At 34.5% G+C, this 24,057-nt stretch overlaps 4 protein-coding genes across 5 annotated transcripts; 2 read left to right on the forward strand and 2 right to left on the reverse strand.

Annotated features, from left to right (window-relative positions):
- Positions 1–1,882: 1,882 nt before the first annotated feature.
- On the reverse strand, positions 1,883–5,973 carry LOC111013918 (oxidoreductases, acting on NADH or NADPH). 2 transcript variants are annotated; one of them, XM_022288467.2, is made up of 3 exons: positions 5,832–5,973; positions 5,685–5,750; positions 1,883–4,275 (listed from the first exon to the last, which is right to left on the reverse strand). In XM_022288467.2, exon 3 carries the CDS (start codon positions 3,531–3,533, stop codon positions 2,064–2,066), a length of 1,470 nt encoding a protein of 489 aa, XP_022144159.1. In that variant the 5' UTR covers positions 3,534–4,275; positions 5,685–5,750; positions 5,832–5,973; the 3' UTR covers positions 1,883–2,063. The 2 variants fall into 2 exon arrangements, 1 of the variants encoding a protein (XP_022144159.1); XR_015792791.1 differs by lacking the exon at positions 1,883–4,275 and adding an exon at positions 5,298–5,461.
- LOC111013947 (CBS domain-containing protein CBSX3, mitochondrial) lies at positions 5,407–7,592 on the forward strand. Its single transcript, XM_022288503.2, has 5 exons — positions 5,407–6,095; positions 6,178–6,256; positions 6,959–7,032; positions 7,118–7,178; positions 7,308–7,592. Exons 1-5 carry the CDS (start codon positions 5,613–5,615, stop codon positions 7,448–7,450), a joined length of 840 nt encoding a protein of 279 aa, XP_022144195.2. The 5' UTR covers positions 5,407–5,612; the 3' UTR covers positions 7,451–7,592.
- NFD5 (pentatricopeptide (PPR) repeat-containing protein) lies at positions 6,872–11,447 on the reverse strand. The gene is made up of 3 exons (XM_022288502.2): positions 10,032–11,447; positions 7,872–9,102; positions 6,872–7,328 (listed from the first exon to the last, which is right to left on the reverse strand). Exons 1-2 carry the CDS (start codon positions 11,148–11,150, stop codon positions 8,056–8,058), a joined length of 2,166 nt encoding a protein of 721 aa, XP_022144194.1. The 5' UTR covers positions 11,151–11,447; the 3' UTR covers positions 6,872–7,328; positions 7,872–8,055.
- A 2,033-nt stretch (positions 11,448–13,480) lies between these two features.
- Positions 13,481–20,465, forward strand: LOC111013980 (gamma carbonic anhydrase 1). Its single transcript, XM_022288557.2, has 5 exons — positions 13,481–13,756; positions 14,405–14,548; positions 17,830–17,955; positions 18,098–18,249; positions 19,781–20,465. Exons 1-5 carry the CDS (start codon positions 13,642–13,644, stop codon positions 20,063–20,065), a joined length of 822 nt encoding a protein of 273 aa, XP_022144249.1. The 5' UTR covers positions 13,481–13,641; the 3' UTR covers positions 20,066–20,465.
- The last annotated feature ends 3,592 nt before the right edge of the window (positions 20,466–24,057 follow it).

Raw genomic sequence — 24,057 nt, forward strand, 5'->3', positions numbered from 1 at the left:
TATTTTTTCGAAGTTTAATTTCAAAGTTTGAAATTTTAATTCTAATTAAGTACAACGAGTACATATTCAAACTTTTGATCTTTTGGTTAGAGATACATGTCTTAACTGATCGAGTTAGTCTCATATTTTTTTAGTTTTACTTCCCAACTCAAAAATGACAATTTAATTAAGATATAACAAGAAGGAATTAGTAAAAAATCTAATAAGATTTGAAAACAAAAATTATAGAACCCTTTGGTAATTTTTTGTTTCTTATCTCTCTGTTTTCATTTTTCATTTATTGTTTTTTTTCTCCTTTAATACTTTCTAATAAATAGAACCGGAATTACGTTTGATAGTTTTTTTTTTTTTGATAAACATGATCTATTATTATTTGTGGTTCTCTCAAATTTTAAATTAAAAAAATTAATTTATATATGAAAATTAATTCTTTTTATTAAATATTAAAATCTTTTATACTATATTTATTTTTAAAATATTTTATACTATATTTATTTTTAAAATATTTTATTAAGCATTTATAAGTCGAAAATGATAAAATGATGTCTTATTTATATTTTAGAAAAATTAGAAAATAATCAACATAGGATCTCTTTTTTGACCAAAATGTTGTAAATTCGAATCTCCATCCTCTATATTGTACTAAAAAACAAAATCTTCCAAATTTTCTACACCCACTTTCAAGTACAAAATTAAAACTCAATGGTAGCGTAATTTTGTTGAATTGAACCATAAAATATTTATTAAAAAATATTCTTTGTGGTTAAACTAACTAGAGGACCAGAGGTAACGTAAATTTCTTGAATTGAAACATAAAATATTTATAAAATTAAAAAAAAAAAAAAGTCTCTGTGGTTAAACTAACTAGAGCTAGAGGTGAATGGATTGGATTAAACAAAGAGAGAGAACTGAAAACTAATCGAAATTGATTTGACATTTTATATTTGAGTCAAACAGCAGCAACACCCTGACTTTATGTTTTAATTTAATGATTTTATGTTTCTAATTCTCTTCTTCTTCCTTCTTTTTAAATTATTTTTTGTTTTTGTTTTTCAATGTTGATTTGGTAATCCTTTAATTTCGAGTTTTCTGCCGGCGCCGTTTGCTTGCAATGCTAATTTGGGCCCTTACACTTTGGACTCATTTATGTTGGGCCTGATCCAACCCAATTTATGGCCCAGTAATCTTAAGAACTTGTTTCACGTTTTACGTTTTTTCTTTTTTAAATTAAGTAAAAATGGACTAACGTTTCGTAACAATTTTCTTGTTCTTTCTTCTTTATTGGAAAAAAAAATAAAAATAAATTTAATAACATTTTTTATTTTTCATTCTCTGAATTTTTTAATTAAAAAAATATATTATATTTTCATATTAAATATTCAAAATTTATTTATTCTACATTTTATAAGTAAAACAATAACATTATAAAATATGCCTTAGTTACTATATCCTATCTAAAATGAAAAACGAAAACAATAACGTTATCAAATAAGTCTTAGTTACTATATCCTATCTAAGGTCCAAGGTTCAATCCTCTCACATTTATAACGGTTTCGTTTTTCACTTCTTTTTAAAAATTATGATTGTTTCCCTTCTTCGTAATTTTTTTAATATATTTTTACCTAAACTAAAAAAAAAAGCATTTAATAAGAATAACAAATCCTATTTGCTAAACTTTTTCTTTTTTAATTTTAACATCTATCAGACAGAAATTTGAAAATCAAAAACTTGATTAGACATTTTTTTTTCCTTTCAATTCTGTGTGTAGCCTCCATTTTCCTCAACCAAATTGCTTTGATAATTTGAAATTCATAGACGAACAGTCGCCAGTTGATCAAACATTTTGGAAAGTTTGAAGGTGCTTTTTCATGGAAAATCTGGATTATCACAACCAATCAAAGCTCACATAATTTTTATATATCGCACGCAGGTTTCAAATTCTTCACACACACTCGCACACCGTAAGAAAAAAATTCTTCACACACACATTCTAAAATTTCTTCTCTGTGTTGAATTGAATCATAATTCAATTCTTAGTTCTCGCCATTGTTCTGCAACTTCCGTCACATAATTTCGCCGTCTTTTCCTTTGCAATTACTGTAGCGGCAGCCATGGCGTCGGGGCTTTTCTGGATTTTCGGGCTCAGAATCACTCGATTCCATGAACAGTCCCCTCAGGCATCTTCGTCTTACCGTCGGTTTGTAGGTGAGCCTCTCGGCAGGTTTCGCTATATACTTAGCCTTCTGAGTACTGAGAGACTCTGAAATCTCTTCGGATTTTGTTGGTTCTCGAAAGAATTTCAACCTAGCTCCAGGATTTCTCTCGGTAAATGAGCTATTAGACAGGATTGAGTTATTGATACCTTGTGTATTGTTGTTTATGTATAATCTCAGGGGTGGATCCTCTACTGTTCTTGAATCTTCGGTCGTTTTGTGATTGAAATTTCCTTCGATTTCTGTGGAACTTTTAGGGCTCTGATCTGGATTGCTCTGGTACTCACGGCGGATGTGGATTGAGCTTTCTCTGTTGCCTTTACCGGAGAGTAAGTTCATTGACGTCCCTTTGTTATCGCCGATGAGTGTTATGAAACTCTTTGGATTTTCTTCACCTGAATAGTTTATCTTCAGCTTCGGAAAAGCTTTTGAAATGTCTCCCTCACCCATGAGTTCTTTCTTCTGCGAATCTCTATCCTCTGGTTCTTCATACGGCGACGAGCTTTCAGAAGATGAGATTAATGTGCTTGTAGCAGATGCATTGGTTGCCTTTTCCTTAGTTTCCTCATCTTCTTTTGATTCTGCCTGTGATTCTAGAGAGGGATCTTGGCCATTTTCAATGCTTTGATCGGATCGTGTCGGGTTTTCGGAAGAGTTCTGGTTTGACTGGGGATTGGAAGTGTTCTTAGATGTGAGCTCTTCCTTGATTTGAGGCTGATTTTTTGATGCTTTGGATTTTGGAGACTGCTTTGATTTGGTCTGTGACTGACTTTCCCTGCCTTTTGGTCTTGCTTGTGACGATTTATTTGCGGAATGAGATGTAACTCCATTTGTTGTTTGATCTTCAGTGGCTGCAGAAAATGCAGTATGCTGTAGTGATGTTGATTGGGCAGTAGTCTTTTTCGATGGTTGTTGCTTGGAATTTGCTTGAGATGGCGACCGTGCCGTGGAAGAAGCTTGAGGTCGAAACGCTGACCGTGAAGATGACGAAGGTTGAGAATCAGCTTTTAGTTTTGATTGTTTTGATGTTGGTTTTGGATTTAGATGGTTTCGACTGGATGTTTGAGATGGAGAGGGTGGCACTGAAGAAATTCTGGGTCGAGGAGCTGCAACTGCGGGTGATGAAGGCTTTGAAGCATCCTTAGATGGAGAGGCTTTGCCTGATGCTGGTGACGATGGAGACTTGTTGGAAGCAACTGTAGGGCTCGCTTTCAACAGTGATGGAGACTTCGAAGCGATTCGGGGTTGGTTTTTGGCTCGGGAATATGATGGTGAATGAGAATGAACTTGAGATTCCTTCTTAGACTGAGAAGGTGGCATAGTTTCACAGCTGCTACTAGAGGAGTATTCTGATTTTATCTTAGGAGACTGGACTGGTTGATGCCGAATAGTTGACACAGTATCAGCTGCTGAAGCAGAAGTTTGGGCTTCTTCCTTGTTCTCGGGTGTGCTTCATCTTGTATATATGCCCGCTTTGTAATTGAATCAGCCTTTTATTGGGTGTCTGAGACCAGAGTCGAACTTAATCGTTGAGTCTAAAGGTCGTGTATCTATCCCATTGGATAGAACAAATGGTCGTAGTTAAGCATACAAAGAAAAGAGATTGCTAAGAAAATCAAAAGCGAAATTGTGTGTACGACATATAAGTAAGAAAAAGATAATGCCGGGTTTGTCATGGAAGTTATCCTGTCCTAAAGAATATATAACTTGGTATTTGATACTTTGGAAACATGCTCAACTTTTGGACTAGCTTTTGCCTAAGAGTTCCATCTTCAGCTTTCTTTGCCTTTCTGTTGGACAAAGAATATGGGATGTTCTTGCCTTCTGAAGTAAGATATTTCCTTCTTTATTGAACAACAGCATCGTCCATCCTAGAGTTTCCTTTACTTTTGATTTTCAACTGCATAGAGATGGCATCGAGACAAGGCAAACCTGAACACATTCCCAATTAAACCAAAGACTTCCCATTCTGTTCATGACGGGTATTGCCCGAAAACCTTGCCATTGCCACCCCTAGAGCTCTTTCTTTCTTTGCCTCCCCTCCCAAGAAAAGAAGGAATATCTTTAAAGTGAAATGTAGAAGGAATTTGTTAGGAAGCCTTTGTGCTCAAAAGAAAAGAGAATTTTATTGACATTGGGAAGCTCTGATGGAAGTTTTGAGAATGCAACAGAAAAAATAACTCTTATATCACTTTAGATGGCACAAGAATATATTCCATATTAGATGATATCGATTTGAGAAATGACAATTTTAAGGAGTGGAAATCTTACCAAAAATCTTAACAAATTCAATCTTAACATGAATTGGATCGCTTTTTTTAGTACAACATGTAGAGTGGGGATTGAGATAGGTGTCTTATACTCGTTGGCGGTTGGATCACTTTTAGATGAATAAATGGAAATTAAATAATTTAACACTAATTGTTTTTTTAATAGTTTATTTGCTAATAATTTAACTGTTTTGAAAATAAAACTTTCTTCTTGTTGTTTCAAATTTGCCCCAAGATTCCGAAATATTTTTTTAACTAATGAACCATAAATGCAACCATGCACATTAGGTTTAGTATGAAAAAGTCATATGAGAAATCAATTTGAATCGGCTCAATTGGTTGATATTAGCACTACCCACACTAAGTTATTAAATTCAATCCCCAAACTTCGAACATTTTTTTGTCTATTAGTCCCTTAATATTGTTAAGTTTCTATCTTGAAATTTAAATAATGTTTATATTTAATCCTTTATTAGGGAATGCTAAATATCTATTCAACCGTGCCACGACATCTAAATTCAACTTAAATTTATTTTAATCTATTCTAGCATGAAAATTGAATATCTTATGGTCTACTATTTAGACGAGTGATTCGAAATGACTGTGGAACCTGCAAAAAGGAAAAATCATGCTATAACATTCAAGTCAATAGTAGTCAAACTACGTTCGAGGTCATGGAGATCTTTTATCTCATCCGTTTTCTTCTGACATTTCCTCTCTCGCCACGTGGAGGGATGAGACAGGCAGAACTTAAAAATATAATAAAAATTTAAAACTTTTTCGATTAAATATATTTGATACTAAAAATCAAGAATAAATAAATAAATGAACCTGCTATATTGATTAGTTGGGAAACATAAAGGAAAGGGCTGCATCGTCCCTAAATGGAATCTGGTAACCATGTGAATGCAATGAGATTGGAATAACCAAACGAACTCAACATCAACCATCAAGAACAACTGACAAGGATTTCCCTTCCTTAATTTGATCATTGAAGGAAAGCATGTTCAGTAATCATAATTATAATAACTTAATCAGTTTCGTGACGAGATGAATCACGAATGATGATTTCAATTCAAGACATTCTTGTTAAGCAAAGAAGAAAAGTTAAAGTTGGTTTGGTAATGAGATGAATGATGATTGCAAGTTATTCTTGTTTATTCAACTTCAAATCAGAATGGATTATAGAAGGACGGCGTACCTTGATGTTCATCATCAACGGATCGGAGCTTCCCATCACAGTCCAAGTACAATCCAAGGTCCGTTTCTGCGAATTGAAATTCTTCATACGCTTGTTATTGCAACAGAAGCGATCGAACGAAACGAGATGAAGAATGAATTAATTAACCTTTCGATGAACAGATACAAAATGCAGGGGATGGTGAGAGCAGCACGATGGTGGCGGGAGGCGGTGAAGACGGCGATCTGGCAGAGGACGTGCCGGAGAGAAACGAATGGAACGGAGAAGGTTATTGTGGAAGGAGGTTGGAAAGGTTTGGAGAATATTAGCGTCGCGGAGATCATAGTTTCGAGAAAGCGAGGGGGAGACGAAAGTATTGGCTCCTGGTTGTGGTGCCGAGAGGACGATGCCGCCATTGATGCTGTGCAAAATGTAGCGAGATCAGTTTCGTTGGTTAGGGTTTCAGATTTGGAAAGATGAGGATTTTGATTGTTTGTTTGTTTGTTTGTTGCAGATGGCTAGAAACAACAGTGGATCGTTGGTGGTTATGAAGCCTGAAGGCCAACACATTGCTGGAATCGTCACAGAACGAGGTAATTCAATTCAAACTTCATGATCGCGGATTAAACATCAACATCAATTACTCATTCAAATCTGATCAACTATAAACCCAAACCCAATGTAATTTTGAAATTATTTTAAATAATTTCAATTACACTCCTATCAAACATGAATACAAAGTTGTAAAATAGTAGTAGACTGACTTCCGAAAATAATAAAAAAACCGATAACAACTAGACAATGGACCAAAGCGAACATAACTCAACGATAATTGTAGTAGGGTCAAACGATTGACCCGTGAATAGTCGAGTTGCACACAAGCAGACCCGGACACACGAATATAAAAAAAAAATCATTTATTTTTAGCATAAAATTCATCGAGAACATATTTGAATCAATTTTAAAGGGCAATATTAGAGGTGAACTTTTAAACCATCCAGATATAAAAATTTGGTTGGAGCATTTTGAATAATTTAGCCCCAAAAAATTACATTACAGAACTCATTGTCACACCAAAGAATAACTTGCCATGTCAGGATAAACATCCTAATTACAAAAATTTTAAATATAGGAAACTAATTACTGAAACGGTTAAAAGCAAATGGACTAAAAATGAAATTCAACCAAAAATTTAATGAGCAAATATATATGGAGAAAGGGAGTTGTTTCTCATTTGTGCTCCAATCCATACATATTGTCTTGGTAATGGCTGTTTTCTGATGGATCCTAAGCAGACTACCTGAAGAAAATAATAGCAGATGGGAGATCTCCCATGTACACAAAAGTTGGGGAAATAATGACTCGTGAGGTAATTTTTCTGTCTTCTTTCAGCTACAAAACCAGATTACAAATCGACAGTTTCTCACTCATACATTTTTATTTTTCATGAACAGGACAAACTAGTAACTGTAACGTCTGACACAAACATCCTTAAAGCAATGCAGCTTATGACGGGTAAATACTAAATACACTGTCATTTATATTCTTAAATTACCATAAAAATGGGAGTCAGCTCCTTCTCCAGCTGCATCACACAGCCATCTAAGAGGAGAATAAACCAGTTGAAGCTCTTGGCATTTGCAGAGAATCGCATAAGACATGTTCCTGTGATAGATGGCAAAATAGTTGGCGTGATTTCTATAGTAGATGTTGTCAGAGCTGTGGTAGAGCAGCAAAATGGGGAACTCAAGCGACTAAACGAGTATATAAAGGGAGAATACTATTAAAAATCAAACTAAAGAGGACACGTGATGATTCAGCATTACTGTAACAGAAAGCATGATGCTCTATTCAGAGGCAGATAACAAAACAATGGAGATACCATGTAAAGCAAATAAGAAATGAAATGAAATGAACTTCTTGTCATTAGAGCATATTGCAAAAATCCTGATATTTGCATATATATCTTATGAACAACATGAAAATAGGAAAATGATAGTTTGTTATGCTCAGGCATAGATGACATTGAACATAAAATAGATGAATGTAACAATAGAATACATGACATGTTAGGGGCAGAAACATATAGGAGAAGAAAAACGAAGGTAAATCCAAATAAAACATTAATCTACCTTCTAAATTAAAACACAAAAAAAATATAGTGTGGTTAAAGATGGATGGATAAATAGAGCCAGGGATGGGATGAACCTATATTCGAGTGGGGGAAGAAAACAACAGTCTCACAAAGAAATGCTGAGATGCCGAAGATTCCATCGAACAAAATCTTTCCAGCCACTAGCTTTGTCATCGATTCCTAGTTGATGATAAATATTCACATTTTTGGCAGCATCAATGGGTTGTCGATTCATTTAGGACTGGTGAAGAAATCATCTCAAGGCAGTCTTCTGCCACGAAGAGCTTGAGATGTCCTTAGAGCCATCTGAAGTGGTTCGGATGCAGTAAAACCCTGGGCCTCCATAAGACCCTGCACTCTTTTAGCATCCTGCACAAAGCCACCTGCTATAAGCCCGTTTATGATCCTCCCATAATCACCATGTCCCAACTGCTCCTTTCTAGCTTCCAATACCCCCAGAGCTTGCAGCGCCTTTTTCTCTATCCCAGCCCTTGAGTACATATCACAGAGGCTAATATGAACCTTAAAAGGTAGAGCCTCACCCTGCGCGCCAATCTTGCCTAATATCTGCTCAGCTTCATCAACCAGCTGCAACTTGCCCAACCAATCTATAAGAACCGCATAGGTCGAACCCCCAGGTTCAAACCCATCCTTTTCAAGCTGTAGTAAAAGATTCAAAGCCTTGTCCAACAGATTCTTCTTTTCATAGGCTGCAACCATACTTGCAGTGCACCTGTCATCAGGCCTGTGCCCGATTTTTATCATGTAGTCAAAATTGTTCCTTGCCTGATCAGGATCACCAGCTTGCCCATATGTCTCAACGAGCAATGTACAAGACTCCAAACTTGGTGGGAAGCCAGCAAATTGCATAGTAGCGGAAATTCTTCCAGCGCCACTAATATCACCACGTTGAGAAAATGATCTAAGTATTGCCATGTAAATATCCTTGCTGGGTTTAATGTCCCTTGCTTCCATCTCTCTCATCAGTGATTCGCCCAACTTTGGTTGTCCAGAATTTACAGACACCATTATCATGGAATTGTAAACCTTCTCATCTGGTTGGAAGCCGTGACTCCTCAAGGTCTCAAATGCTTCCTTTGCACGATCAAGATTGCCCACCTTGCTATACATATGAACCAAAACTGTGGCTGTCAAAATGTCTGGTGTGATGCCCTTCTCATTCATCTTCTTAAGGATCCTCTCAGCATCCTCAAGGCGGTTCTCTTTAGCATGGGCATCAACAAGCTTAGAGTAGTCACGGATATTGGTCTGAAAAGACTCTTCACTCAAAACAAGTTCTGCTACCTTCATTCATCATAAGCAACCAATTTTAGTTAGTGACTCACTAATCGCAAATTTATATGTAACAAAAGCTATTAAAAAGTTCAAGAGAATAAAAAGATCTAGATCAACAGCATTACATATATAATAATTTGTTTAAAAAAACATACAATGAAACATTTTGTCGTTCTAACAAGGAGTAGAAAGGTTTCACTGATAAACACCATAATGTATTGTGCCAGCAATCTAAAGAGCAGAAGACGACTTAAAATTTTTTTTCTTTTTATTTGTGAGTGTTTGGACTAGGCTACTAGCTTGCATGCATCACAACCAATCACACGGGACAATCACAGAGAACAACTTATTGCCCATAGAGAACTCAAAACCAAGGAAACCATACATATGGCATTAAAAACAAAAGCAACCATGAAATGAAAAGCAAACAGCTCTTCTAACTATGAATATGTTTGGAGATATTAATAATGTGGGAAACAAATTTCTTTCAGGACATACAAACTTATACAGTTTCACACCATGCAAAGTTCAGTAAGCAATAACAATTAAGAAAAATAACAAGAGGTAAGGCAAAAAATACATCGTAGTTGATAAATGAAAATTTTTTTCCCCTGTTTATATACTAATCTTCCAAGGAAAACAGTGACTTCTAGTAAAACAATTTGGCTATCCCACTGTGACAATGTATTCCAGAGCTTCAAATAAGCACGTATACTTCATCATTACACAAGTACCAGTTATCTGTTTCTGTAATTAAGGATACCGACCTGCAACATAGCTTGATAGGATTGTACATGATTTGCATTGACAACAATGTCTATTTAATGTGTTCCACCGAGCAACAAGGAAAATAGGGTAACTGATAGAAATGTGAAACTGACAAAGTAAAATTGTACAAGACACATGGTAAGAAGGGAAGAGAAGAGAGATGTTTTTACCTTTAAGTATAAGAATCTATTCTTCTCGTTCAATTTATCAAGTAAGGTGATCCAGTCAATCCTAGTGGGTTGAAGAAGCTCCGTCCATTCAGCCAATAATGGAGATGGGTCATCGTTCTCATTTAATGAAAGAATTCTCTCCGTGACCAGTTTGCATTTCCCAGAAATTGGCTTTGGTTCCTGTGGCCATAGTACTTCCTCTGCCTCGTGGATTTTATCTGCAACTTTAGTCCACTTGGGATCAGATAAATCAAGACCATAAATCTTGTACTTTATCTTCCCTCGCCTCTTGGGAAGAGAAACAACCTCGGATTTCTCCTCGGATCCAGCCTCTGCACCACTCGGAGAATCCTTGTTATTACCCTCTACATCATTTTCTTGGGCCTCTTTTTTGAGCTGTTCCAAACTCTCATAAAATTCGCTTTCCTCCATTTTCTCACGGGCCCATTTGAACCTAAATTCTCTCAGCATATCCCCTCGAATACCAACTTCCCCAGCAAACCTACACATTTCCTGAACTTCCTCAGACAGCAGAAAACCCTTCATTTTCTCCTTCTTTGTAGCCTTCTTCATATCCTCCAAGACCATGTTGCTAACTTCGCTTACAGTCTTCCACAAATCCTCACTTAGGTCCCAATCCTCACTATCTGCTGAAGCCCCCAACGTCTGCCCAATGTTCCCCTTTTCCATTTCAGAGACCACTCTCTCCACAATCATCAATAGCATTGCATCAACTGTTTGCTTATCATAGTCCGGAAAAGCTTCAGAGATCTTCCCACGCATTATCCAGACAAACCTGGATAAGAACTCGTTCATTGATCCGTCATCATCCTCAGCATCCGCAGACTCGAGTTTCGGCTCAATTGCTGTGTCGCTCAACTTAGTTACAGTGAAGTGAATGCACCTACTAAAAATTAAACTCGATTTGCAGAGCTCGAGATTTTGGGCATGGATTGAAGAAGAACGACCGTAGTGAGGATCAAGCAAATAAAATGAAGGTGTTGTGGTGAATGTGCGAGTAGCATTGATTCGGATAGCCGACTGGCGATGTAGTAAGCTGCCACTGATTCCTGAAAATTTCTTGAGCGTTTGACGAAGGAGCAGACGCTTTAGGCTCATCGTCGATCCCTTGGGAATAACCGATAGTATACTTTCTCTGTTTCAGTTCTCCGTCGGACTAAGTTTCTCTCCTCTTCTGCATCAAGTGAAACAGAGAATGACGGAAGGGAGAAGAAATGTTAGAAAATTTTTGCCTCTTCGCCGCTAAGACTGAGAGATCGATTAGCGGCCGCCGCCGCCGCTGCCGCTGCCGCTGCGGTTGGAAAATTCCGGTGGGTCGGTCCCCTTCACGTGAAGGAAGACGAGAAAGGAGAGTTAATTGGTTGGCTTGGCTGCAGTTTCAGGGTCCTCCATTTTTACTTCATCAGATCGGTTTTAGGGTTTTAGAAAATTATGGGCTTGGGCTTGGGCTTCTTTAACGGCCTTTTATCTTTTTAATTCAGAAATTAACAAAAAAAAAGGCTATTAAATAAATTTTTGGGTGGAGCTACTATTTTCAAAATATTTGTAAATATGTAATTTTATGAAATAGAGTAAAAATGGTAAAAACTACATTGAAATGAAACATGAATGGTTGCAATTTTACCAAATAATACTAAAAAAACTTTTTAATTAAATTACATCGGACGGATATTCATACATAACGACAATACACCTCTATCTTTTCTAAAAGAAAAAAATAAAAATAACCTACCTTATTACCCTACATTATTAAGATTATGTAACGTAGCTATTCTTAGCTCATACCATGTTTTGAATCTCCTATGTATGTGATCATTACTTGAGCACAATTTAAAAAAAAAATTATCTAAGGATTAATAAGATTCCCAACATAACTAGAGTTGATAAATCACTCTCACTTTCTCTTATTACCTGCCTTGGTAGAAACATGCAATTGTTGGATGAATAAAAAGAGTATGGTAGTGGAATAAGCTATATAAATTTCTAAATAATTAGAAGATGTATCATCTCCTACTTTAAGATATTGTGCAAATAGCTCACAAATGCAATCGTAAAATTTGTCTTGGAGAAGGATTTTGAAACTATTTAGGTAGAATAGTGTCCTTAAAAAGTTCATGACATTTATGGAGCTAGTCTTCTTTTATGAATTATTAGAACTCCGATCAACTCAAATATTTGTTTGAATCCAACTTAAGTTTGGTATTTTTGTTTTACTTGGTTGTATTATCTATTTAGGAAAATGCACAAAACTATATGGTACTGAAAAATGACATATTCTTAATTTACTTGTTTATTTTTTACCCTTGCACTAGGGAAAAAATATGAGCAGTTTTGATATCTTTTAAGTAAATTGCTCAAATTAAAAGTCAATGAGTGTGCATGACAACGCTAAAATTTAAGAAAATTAGAATTATCCAGACTTTAAGAGGCACGATCAAGTATAAATAAATTGGATTCCTCCATAAGCACATAACTAGAAACTAAAAGTTGATGTCACTTGGTTGGATGAGCTACAAAAGAGCATTTTAAGATGGGTGATATCTCATTCCTAATAATTCATTAGAATCAATCACGTGTGACTTATTAGTCTAAATAAGCTATAATTAATTAAGAGAGAATGAGTTCAACTCCCATGATGATACCAAATATTGTAGGAAATAACTTTTGTCGAAGTATTCATTTTTTTTACACTTCGAAATTTTAGAGTCATAACCACTCCTCAACCACCATCGGAAGCTCAACACCTATAAATGAAGTCGCTTGCCTCACTTTTTAGGTATGCGAAACTATATTCTCTCTCAAGTATAGATCATATAAGACTTGAACGTTGTAATGCTAACTCTGTTTTACAAATCCAATATCTGGAGTTCGATATTCGCGATTGAAACTTGATCAAACATATTCCATTACAAATACGAAAAGAATATATAAATTAACTGTGTTTTTTTAAACTTGATATTATTTTTCAAAAAATTATATTAGTCGAAGAGTCATCTAATGTGAACATATTTATATGCCATCATGCAAGGAGATATGTTATATTATTTTATTTTTAATTCATTTTTTGGAATTCAACGACATGAGGTACGTTTAAGTTGACATATTCTATATTTTATTGTTTAAAAAGTGCGAGGAAGGATTTTAACATGAAACTCATAAACAGAGGTTTTTACTCCTTGCTACTCATTCATTTTAGAAGGATTTAGCGTTCATTATTTATTAATCAAGTTTATTATTTATTAATCAATATATTTTACTCGTGGAACAAAATTTTAAAATAAATGTTAACTTGAGCAGAATTCAAATTATCCGGCAAATCATAGGTTTGAGTTTTTTTTCTTTTTTTTTGATTTGCAATTGCAGCACCTGAGGCAAATAAAACGCACCGTTTTGTTAGGTTTATTCCCAATTTGGCCTTCAGTTAGTGGCCGGATATTCTACCCTACTGCGGCAATCCCATTTCCTCGTAGCTCTGCTCTGCCTTCTTCGTTCCATTTCACGCAGACGCAAGAAGAAGCTCAAAAGCTCCCAGTGATTTTGGTTGGCTCCGTTGAGCGCGAGATCGGAGAGGAGGAACAAGAAGAAGAAGATGGGGACTCTGGGGAAAGCCATTTACACCGTTGGATTTTGGATCCGTGAGACGGGACAGGCAATCGATCGCCTTGGCTGTCGCCTCCAAGGGAGATATTTCTTCCAAGAACAGCGTAAGCACTCTACTCTCGGATCTTTCCCCTTAATTTTCACTTCCCCACCCGGATATGTTTCGGTAGTCTTCTTATTCTGACTGGATCAGCTTACGGAAATGCTAATTGATGTTGGGTGAATTTGATTGATTGAACACGAGTGTACGTCGCTGAAAATCAGCTTCTGGGTCGTGCAGTGTTTTTGTTTTTTAATCTCAACGGAATTGAACAGCGACGCGAGGGTTCCCGTAGACTCTTAATTTGTGTGGTGGATGGGGTTTTCGAGTGATGAGTTTACGGACGTGTAACACGAATTCTTTGGGAATTTCTATTAGAATTGTTGATTTTGTGGTATATGAGACAATGCTTCAATGATTTCCAACGAGGGGGTGTCGAATGTGGTCAAACGATAATTACTGGGTATTATGGAATTCTTGATAACAAATGCAGATGTACTTTAGGAAATATAGTTTTAGTGTAATGACTCACTTGGAGCTTTCCAAGTGTAATTATTAATGGCATTGTTTCTGTAACTCATTTGCTGTTAGATTTGCTTAACTTTCTGTTATGTATTGGTTGTTCTGGTTCCCCGATTAGATTATGAGTTCCTCTTCTTTGTTCTATAATCTTAATACTTGATGGCCTAATATGTCTGAGACCTCTCTGCAGTGTCTAGACATCGAACTCTGATGAACATATTTGATAAGGCTCCTGTGGTTGACAAGGACGTATTTGTAGCCCCAAGTGCATCCATTATTGGGGACGTTCAAGTGGGAAGTGGATCATCTATTTGGTATGGATGTGTTTTAAGAGGTAAAACCTATGCGAAAGACTAGTTTACTGTTGTATTATTTCCTAGTTTTTTCTGCAATTAACATGAAGGTTTTTCCAAAAAATTCATGCAGTGACAGTTCATCAATGTTCGATGTGTTGGGTATTTTGGTGATTTGGATAAAATTGAATTTTTACCCTTAAACTTGGCAAGATGAATTAACTTTTACCTTGGAACGGACTTGGTCACTTAGATAAGGGTTGCAAAAACCTTACGGCTTGAGTCATACTCACATTCATGATTCACCTTCTAATTTCAACAAATAGCATTGTAAAAAATTAAAATTTCCCCAAACCCAACAATTTCAACAAAAAAATTAAGCCCTAACAAGTCAATGTATAATATTAAGTCGTAGCAAATCATTGCACAAATCAATTATTGAATAAATCTCCAAAACGCACAAATTTCAACAAAAATACAACCCCAATGCCAACTTTCTTTGAGGCACCATCAATTTCATACTAGTTTTTGTTTATGATCTAATGAGTGAGAATATTTTTTAATGATGTATGGAATCCTAACACAAAGTAGAAATTGTTGTGATGATATTAAAAGCTTAGGTTTAAAATCAACTCACCTCGTCAAACTCGAGGGTAAAAATTTAATTCATTTTTTTTTTCTTTTTAATACAATTTTCTATATATTCTCTTAAGTAGTTATTTGCTACTTTATTCGTAATCTTTCTCTGTATCCATTTACATTTCAATTATCATTGGCTCACTTTCATTCATGCACTCAGAGGTGCATTAAATATCTGTTACTATGGTTTTTCCTGTTAATTATATATCTACCGGCACATGTTTTACATTTACCATACTTTTTACTTGCTAGTTCTTGGCTTACTCTTGCAGTCCATTTTCACCATTATTATTTAATGATGTTTGGATAACTTGGGTCTGTCTGGAAATTACGTTTAAAGTTGGTCTTTTATTTTTAGAAATTAGAATAGTTTTAGATGTAGAAGACTCAGTTCTGTTGGATAACTTTTAAGTAGTTTTTAGTTTAAAAACAACAGAACCAAATCAATATTTTTCTGGTTTCATGTGATTTCTACGTTCATCAAATTTATTATTCATATAAAATTATTTCATTTATGTGAATTATATTTTAAAATTATTATAGAGAAGAAATAAATTAAAATATTAAAATAAAAGATATATTTTCTAACCGTGTTTAAATGAAGAAAACAAATAGAAAACAAATTTAGAAGGTAAATCTACAAACATCTTCGGTGCCTTTTTTTTTTTTAAATATCTGTGAGTGTTTGGGCCATGTGTCCTTGACTATTTTTACGATACACTGGCTGACCCTACTATATTTGGTTGCATAGGAAACTCATAGGATATTAAATTTTTCATGAGACACTGGGTGACCCTACTATATTTGGTTGAATAGGAAACTCATAGGATATTAAATTTTGGGTAGGTGACTACTATAGTACCATCCTCTACCGCCTATTTGGTGTAACAATTTCGTTTTTAATTTTTTAGTTTTAGAAATTAAGGGTCTGTTTGGAATAGTAAAGCTTTAAAATAGTTTTTTGCTTTCAAAAATGAAAAACAAAATTTTGATGTCAAAAACGTGTTTGGTAGCATTAATTATAAAAATAATTTTCATTAAAAAAAAAACAAAATAGTACCTTGTTGTTTCATGTATTTCTCAGCATGTTTTGTAAAATATATTGTTCACATATTATTGTTAATTATTTTTTTAAGTGTAACTTGGTTAAATGTGTTGTATTTTAAACTAATAGAAAATAATAAATGAACTTACAAGAACAGAAGTTATTTTACCTAACATTTTATAAAATTACAATTTATGGAGGAGTTTCAAAATGTTAATCTACAAAACAATTTTAATCAAGTGTACTCAAACAGCTCCAAGCTTGTTTACCAACTTCTTTGTTTAACAATCCACTCTTTAAAACGTGTTGAAATTCTAGCTAAATATTAAAACCTAAAAGAAAAGCTTTATCCTCATCTCTAGTAAGGGGATATTAGAGAGGACCGACTGTGCAAGACAGAGCCCTACACCCTTTGAAAGGTAAACATTCTTCCAATTTTTCAATCTTCCCCAATTTCACTTCTTTCATAGGGCCTTATTTTCGCTTCTTTCTTCAAGATGTTGGGTAAGGTTGTACATGGTGGAAAACTCATTAGAGATTTCATCTGGGGTGGGAAAATGGAGAAGGTGAAAACTGCCTGGTTAATTGGCAAATATTTGTCTACTGTTAGAATGTGGAGGTTTGGGGGTGGGTAATCTTAAAATGAAGAACACTTCTCTTATAATGGCCGAATGGTTGTGGAGATTTTCTCAGGAGAAGGAAGCACTCTGGTACAAAAAAGTTTGTAAATTTGGTTTGCCCAAATTAGGTGGGACAGAAACAGTAGAGCTAGCGGCCCGTGGGTGTGGGAGGAAGAGGATGCTTGGACCACAGAGAATTCCTAATTCAACCTTCCCAAATTTCTCTCCTTCTTGATGTGTCTCATCACTTATGCTACAAACGTCTCCAAGCATGCCTTTTCCTCCATTTGGAGTTTAATTTTGGAAGTCTTGAGTTTAGACTTTAGATTGATGTGTTCGGAAAGATTTGCCCTCTTCCTTAGCTCAATTAATTCAAGGGGTTCCTTCCTAGAGGAAAGGAAAGATGCTTCGGGTGGGATAGTGTGGTGAAGGTGTCTCTTTTGAGGCTTTGACTAGAGAGGAAGTCCCAATTTGTTCAAAGGAAAAAATACCGAACTTTCTGAGCTTTAGGAGCTAGTGAGATTTAGTGGTGCCCTTTGGCGCTGTAAATCAAATATTTTTTGTGCTTATTCTCCTTTTCTGAAAGTTGGAAAAGGCTTTTTTGTAATCTTCTTTAGCTTTTGTAGGTTGGGAGGATGTCTCATTTTCCCTTGTACTACTACTCATTTTTGTAATGAAAAGTAATTTATAAGAAAAAATTGTCTACTTATATTTTTTTTTATTGATTTGAAAAATAAACTTTGCAAACATGTTTTGGATAACAGCTATCCATTTTGCAAGAGGCAAGAGCATAAAATCATTTAAAACACAATCGTCAAACAACTTCAAAGTCTGGAATAATAACAATCACAAGAAAGGATCTCTATTCATTAATCACCTATTAAATCAACATTATAGTAATAGCATGAAACTTGAATTATAGTAGACATTTAATCCATATCACGTTAGCCAGTGACATTACTTTTATATTGAACACTCTGTAAGTTTTGTTCCATAACTCAAATATCTATTTGACTAGGTGATGTGAACAGCATCAGTGTGGGATCTGGAACTAACATACAGGACAACACCCTTGTGCACGTGGCAAAATCTAATCTAAGTGGAAAGGTTTTGCCGACCATCATTGGCGACAATGTCACCGTAGGTTTGTGTATTCTGGCTATGTTATATTGGCTATAGCCTATAATATATTTGTCTTCTGATTCTTTTTGCATGTATGCTGTTGAGCATGCTGAGGTTGCACGTGTTTGAATTTTTCTTACTTAAACAAAGTTTGAACTCGACAGGTCATAGTGCTGTAATACATGGCTGCACTATTGAGGATGAGGCTTTTGTTGGCATGGGTGCAACATTACTTGATGGCGTCGTTGTTGAGAAGAATGCCATGGTAGCTGCTGGAGCTCTTGTGAGGCAGAATACTAAGATCCCCTCTGGAGAGGTACTTGTCAATAAGGTTTTTTTAATTAAAAAAAAAAGATAAGGAAACAGGTAGTTTGTATAAAGAAACGAAGGAAAAGAGAGATACACCTTAAAGGCCAAGGGAGGATAGGTCGCTTGCCAAACAAGGTTACAAAAAGCAACCCCAATCAAAGTTGATCTAAAAATTATTAGAATTACAAATAGACTTGAAGCTATAAGCTAGACACGTTTAAAAATTTTTGTTTGTCATCAAACAGTGTAGCAGTTCTTTCTATCCAAATGAACCACAAAAGAGGCTCAAACAGTATCATTCCAAAGTACTTTAGCCTTGTTGTTTAACCACCAGTCGATAAGTTTTTCATTAGCCACTCTGTGATGTCTAGACAAAAAGCCATCCCAGATGTAGAAATAAGGTGCCACACATTCATGACAAAATCACAATCAAGAAAAAGATGACTTCCTCATTTCCTCATTTCTTGAGCACAAGGCGAAATAGATATATAAGAATTTAGTTTCTGAGCTCTAACATGCGTGTTTAAACTCTTGTAAGCCACAGGCCAAAGGATGAATGTGATTTGCTTTGGGATCTTTGATATTCAAAATAAGTTTAGTGAGATAAGAATTCAATGTTAGGTATTAAGAATCCAATCAGAAAAAAGCTACTCAATCTGTTGGGTCAAATCTTACTGTTTCTATCTTCTCTATTGGGAAAATTCAATTTGTACCTCTCTATCAAAAAGATTCAGTCTTAGATCCCAATCTCGACTGTTGAAATTCCTTACCTCTTTGATAATTGATAAATTCCCCTTTACTCTTTAGTATTGGGTATTGAGCAGATTCTGGAAATACTTGGGCAAATAGGCTTTTAATCGATCCATTTATCTTCCCAACACCTGATTATCTTCCCCTCTTCAAGTTATATAAGATTAACTTGAGAAGAAGCTGTGGACCTCCGCAAAGCTTGTTTGTCATGAATAAATCTCCATAAACTCTCTAGAGAAGGGCTGAGTTTTGCATTTTAATTATCCGACACCAATACTGCTACAGGAAAGAGGGAAAGAGGCCTGTTCCTATTTCTTGTTCTATACTTGAGGATTATGTTTGTGCCAGTAGGAATGACACTACTAAAACCTAAAACGTTGTCAATAAGTTCGATGCACGTAATAAGATGTTTTCTTATTGCCTACTTGATTATTTGACTCTGTAAATTTTGCTCTTAAAACTGTAGTATGCAGCAGATTGGCTGTCTTGAAATTCAGGCTATTGCTGATGATATAACTATTCCACATGCTTCATTGTATTCTCTCTATTTATTTTTTTAAAAAGAGACCATATATTCAACAAATGGAGAGAAAAAAAAACAAGCTAGAGGCCAGGGGTAGAATAGAGGGAACCCTTGCCAATGACATCTGTTACATGAATGCGTTCTCAACGATCTCTTAGTTGGAACAGTCTGTTGTTCTAAACTTGCATTTGAGCATAGACTCAGCCTTATATGTCAGCCTTATGTGGTCACAGATAGTGAGCCTTACCACAATGTTTATTTGCAGGTATGGGGAGGAAATCCTGCAAAATTCCTCCGAAAGCTCACTGATGAAGAGATAGCTTTCATATCTCAGTCTGCTACCAATTACTTGAACCTTGCACAGGTTCACGCAGCTGAAAATGCAAAGCCTTTCGATGAAATCGAGTTTGAGAAAGTGCTTCGCAAGAAGTTCGCTCGCAGGGATGAGGAATATGACTCGATGCTTGGTGTTGTCCGTGAAACACCCCCCGAACTCATCCTTCCCGATAACGTCTTACCCGATAAAGATCCCAAGCCTCTGCAGAAATAAACCCCCTTTATTCAATCTTGAGTTTAGCTGAGGAGTATTTGGCATCACATGCAAAAATACATTGTAAAAGAGTTTGTGTACTTTCACAATAATATCGGATCATCTTCTACGGCAGAATCATGGCTTCCATTTTGGCCGTTGGGACTATTCTTCCGGCAGCTTTTTAGAAATGGTTTTACTGCTCAGGATGAAAACTGACTTCATAAAGTAGAATGTAAGTTTGTTCATCTGTATTTGAAGGTCAAAATTTTCCTTTCCCAATCATTTTGCTGATGTTAAAAAATGACTCCTACAGTGGTGTGGAAGCTGCTGAGGACTGCTATCTACTCTGTTTGTTCAAGTCCTTGGATTCTTTGATCATTTTTACATTATAAATTGGGAGTCTGAATATTTGGTACCAGCCCGAGGCTTTAATTTAATGAGCTTGATCAAGCAGATTACATAAAACACATTTGTGCGAGAAATCATTGATTGATAATAGTATGGATTAATGATTTAAAATAGTTAATATATACTATATATAATTGTGTACTTTTCTCATGTTCAAACCACAAACCAGAATTAGTTAATTACGAGAAATTATATGGTATTAGAGTAGTATCGGAGATAGGTTTAAATCTTATCTTGTTCTCTTGAACTTTTAAGATTATTTTGTTTTGGTTTTCACTGTTTTACTTTAAACACACTGAAACGTGATTTCAAGTGTGTATTAACATTCTAACAATTAGATGAAACGTGAAGGTCTAAAATGAATTAGAGAATAAAAGAGAGATTTAAATTAATAAAATAATTTATCCTAATTATATGTCTAGATCCAATACAAACAAAGAGACCAAATACATGAATAATTTGAGTTGGTCTAAAAGATGAGTTTGATAATTCAGAAAATTTGTGTTAAAACAAACCCACTAAACTTTAGTTTGTCTGGGAATCTCAAGATTATAATAGGAGTGGATGAGATTCTCGTTGAAATCATAAGATTTAAAAAGAAACCCTGAGGCTGGAATCTTAGAAAAGCCAAATATTTTGTATGATATGGCCGTGATTTGAGGTAGCCAATGTCTGAAAAAAAATAGTAATAATAACAAAAGAAAAAGGCTTCTAAGAAAACAAATCCCATTGACCATTGTTGTGTGGTAGTGTTTTCCCCCATTTGGTAATATTCTGTATTGATCTTTTAAGAAAAAAATTAGAACTGATAAAATAATATTTTGAAACAAATTAGACATGGATACAACATCTCTACAATTTTGAAAATATTTAAAAAAAAAAAAAGAAAGATAGAAACATTATAAGCAATGATTTCACGTGGTGCTTATCGGGAGGGAGAGGAGCGCAGGTGTAGGCGTAGGCATGGCTTTTGCCGAAAGCAATTTCCCAAAAAATGTTCCAAGGAGTTGGCGTTGGTGATAATTATTTGCAGACAATAATAAAAATTTTGGATAGGCTTCTTTAATTAGAGTATGGGTGGGGTCGACCTACCACCCATATTTGAGGTGAAAGTTTGAGTGAGTTAAGCTTAAGACTTTGTTGGAATCTAAGAGTATATAAATTATTATTTTTGTTTTATAAAAACGTAGAATACTCTATAATTTCGAGATAATCGGACATCTCTCGCATAGTTTTCTTAAATTAAACACTTATTTCCTATATCTAAGCTTTAAACCCCCTCAAATTTGATTAATGCTTAACATTTTCATACTTAAAAAATCGCTCTTTAGAGAGGTTATTTATGCTCACATGAGCTCCCCCTGCAAAATTTTGAATAATAGGTTAAATCAAACTCTTTTTCCTTTTAAGCTCTAAAAGTGACATCTTTTTCAATTGGATGTTCATCTAAACTTTTTTATTAAATTTTGATACTATATCAATATTTATGAAATTTTATTTTAAGGTCAATTAGCAATGAAAAAAATAGTTTATGTCTATTATAAACTTTTGTATGGTCATATGGTTTACTTGTGGAACAGATCTCAATCTTAAAATTTTAAAATCACAATGATTGAAATTAAACTTAAATTGTGGGACATGATCGGTAATTTAATCAAAAATCTTAAATGGTGGCATGAGCAATAATAGTCACCAATCGGTCAAAAAGAGCGTTGTCCTTGCCTGCTTTCTTAGGCATGGCAGTGCACACCTGTGTAGATCAATAAACAATTGCATTTAATTGTATTTAAATTTCAAGGAAAATAAATGTTATCTTAAAAAACATTTAAGTTTAGGTCGAAGTATATGCTTATTCTATTTTAATACTCTATTATTTTTCAAACATGTTGTTTCGATCTTTAAATCCTATAAAAAAAACTATTTTTTTATAAATTATTTGACATAAATCTTATACGACATGTCTTGTTTTGCTTATTTATATGATTAATAAATATTTACCTAAATAAATATTTGAAATCATATCCTCGAAATCGTTTTTAGTAAATATTATATTTTTTAAAATTAAGATACTTACGAGATGCTTAAATGTTTTAATTTTAGGATTGTTTGAATTTTTTCAAATTTGTCCTATTGTTTTAGAGAGTTTCAATTAACTAACTTATGTTTGTTAACAAATAATAGTTATACTATTTTTGTTAGTGGATATCAATTATTATTGATGGATGATAAGCTCACATGAGACTAGATTAAGTAAATTAATATAAATTCAGGAGAAAAAGTCAAAATTTAATAAATTTGAATGATAAATTAAAAAAAAAATGTTCTCTGGCATAATTTATCATCTAAATTCTGCTAAGTCATTGAATGTTATTTTATGTTAGCTAATTATCAAGATCAACCAACCTTAACATAACATTCTCCCTAATTGAAATTATTTAAAATATGTAACCTACTCGATTAAAACTCGTAACACTTCAACACAAATTAAAAACCTTTTAAATAATATGAATTGGATTAAAAGCCGTTAAAGGAGAAAAATAAAAACATATATCTAGCTTTTTTTTTTTCCTTTTTTGCTTGAATGGGCTGAAGCTTTAACTAAAATCATAACAAAAACCTATTAATTGTATTATGAAACACTCGTCAAAAATTTTATTTTTAATACAACAGATGAAAAATGATTTTTAATAAGTTCTTTTTTTCTTTTTCTTTGGGAAAGGTTTCCAAATTATTATTATTATTTTTAAATAATTTCTTTAAAGTATAATATTCATTTAAAAAATGGCAAAATAAGCGGGCCCCACGACCAGGACAATTATCCGCGGGAAAAAAGAAAAGAAAAGAAAAAGATTCTAAAATCCAGTGGGTTAATGGCGCTATACGGCCCGCCCTGAATCTTTTTGTGGACCACCTACACCTGTCCTTTATTATCTCCATAATTACAAAACTTTTTTTTTTCAATATTATTATTTGGTATCTCAAAAAAAAAAAAATCATTTAGGCTCTATTATTATTTGTTCAATATTGTTGTTGCTAGAAATGTCGGTTCAAGCTGTTTGGTTTATCCCTCTTGTGTATTAGATAACATGCAAAATGCAAGATAAAGTTGATATTCGTGCACGAAATTGTTTGTCCAAACTATTAGGCTTATCCCTCCTGTATATTAGGTAACTTGCAAGATAAAGATAGATGTTCGTGTACGAAAATATCCATCCAAGTCATCTAAGCTTATCCCTCTTGTGTATTTGGTAATCTGTACGACAAAAGTAAGCATTCCTTTGCTTAAGTTGAGAATGAGTGTAGTGTCTTGTAGAAGGGATTCAAACATACTCTCGTAGGAATTACCAATTCCTCTTTTTATAGGTGTACGAGGACGAATTGGTTGATTATGAAGGCCGATATTCCATCTGCAGATTTTGTAGCCAGATCGATGAGTGCTGACTCATTACGGATATGGGTAGGGTGTATGGTGAGTTCAACTTGATTCGTCCCTCATAATAATTGTTATATATATTTTTTTTGTTACATCCATGGTATTTTAAAGGTTTGGATTCGACCGTCAAAATTATTCAATCAAGTTTGTTTTGACAAATTCTCCAAAA

Source organism: Momordica charantia (assembly GCF_013281855.1).
Source record: "Momordica charantia cultivar OHB3-1 chromosome 8 unlocalized genomic scaffold, Mcharantia_2.0 BLBB01000008.1, whole genome shotgun sequence".
Taxonomy (NCBI): Eukaryota; Viridiplantae; Streptophyta; class Magnoliopsida; order Cucurbitales; family Cucurbitaceae; genus Momordica; species Momordica charantia.

What these genes read in the sequence shown, in the direction of transcription:
- LOC111013918 (XM_022288467.2), bottom strand. Translation starts at nt 3,533, where the DNA reads ATGCCACCTTCTCAGTCTAAGAAGGAATCTCAAGTTCATTCTCATTCA.
- LOC111013947 (XM_022288503.2), top strand. Translation starts at nt 5,613, where the DNA reads ATGAATGATGATTGCAAGTTATTCTTGTTTATTCAACTTCAAATCAGA. An exon ending in CCATTGATGCTGTGCAAAAT is followed by an intron (nt 6,096 to 6,177) that starts GTAGCGAGATCA and finishes TGTTTGTTGCAG; the next exon opens with ATGGCTAGAAACAACAGTGG. An exon ending in AGCAATGCAGCTTATGACGG is followed by an intron (nt 7,179 to 7,307) that starts GTAAATACTAAA and finishes TGGCATTTGCAG; the next exon opens with AGAATCGCATAAGACATGTT.
- NFD5 (XM_022288502.2), bottom strand. Translation starts at nt 11,150, where the DNA reads ATGAGCCTAAAGCGTCTGCTCCTTCGTCAAACGCTCAAGAAATTTTCA. An exon ending in ATAGATTCTTATACTTAAAG is followed by an intron (nt 9,103 to 10,031) that starts GTAAAAACATCT and finishes TGATGAATGAAG; the next exon opens with GTAGCAGAACTTGTTTTGAG.
- LOC111013980 (XM_022288557.2), top strand. Translation starts at nt 13,642, where the DNA reads ATGGGGACTCTGGGGAAAGCCATTTACACCGTTGGATTTTGGATCCGT. An exon ending in ATATTTCTTCCAAGAACAGC is followed by an intron (nt 13,757 to 14,404) that starts GTAAGCACTCTA and finishes ACCTCTCTGCAG; the next exon opens with TGTCTAGACATCGAACTCTG. An exon ending in GTATGGATGTGTTTTAAGAG is followed by an intron (nt 14,549 to 17,829) that starts GTAAAACCTATG and finishes CTATTTGACTAG; the next exon opens with GTGATGTGAACAGCATCAGT.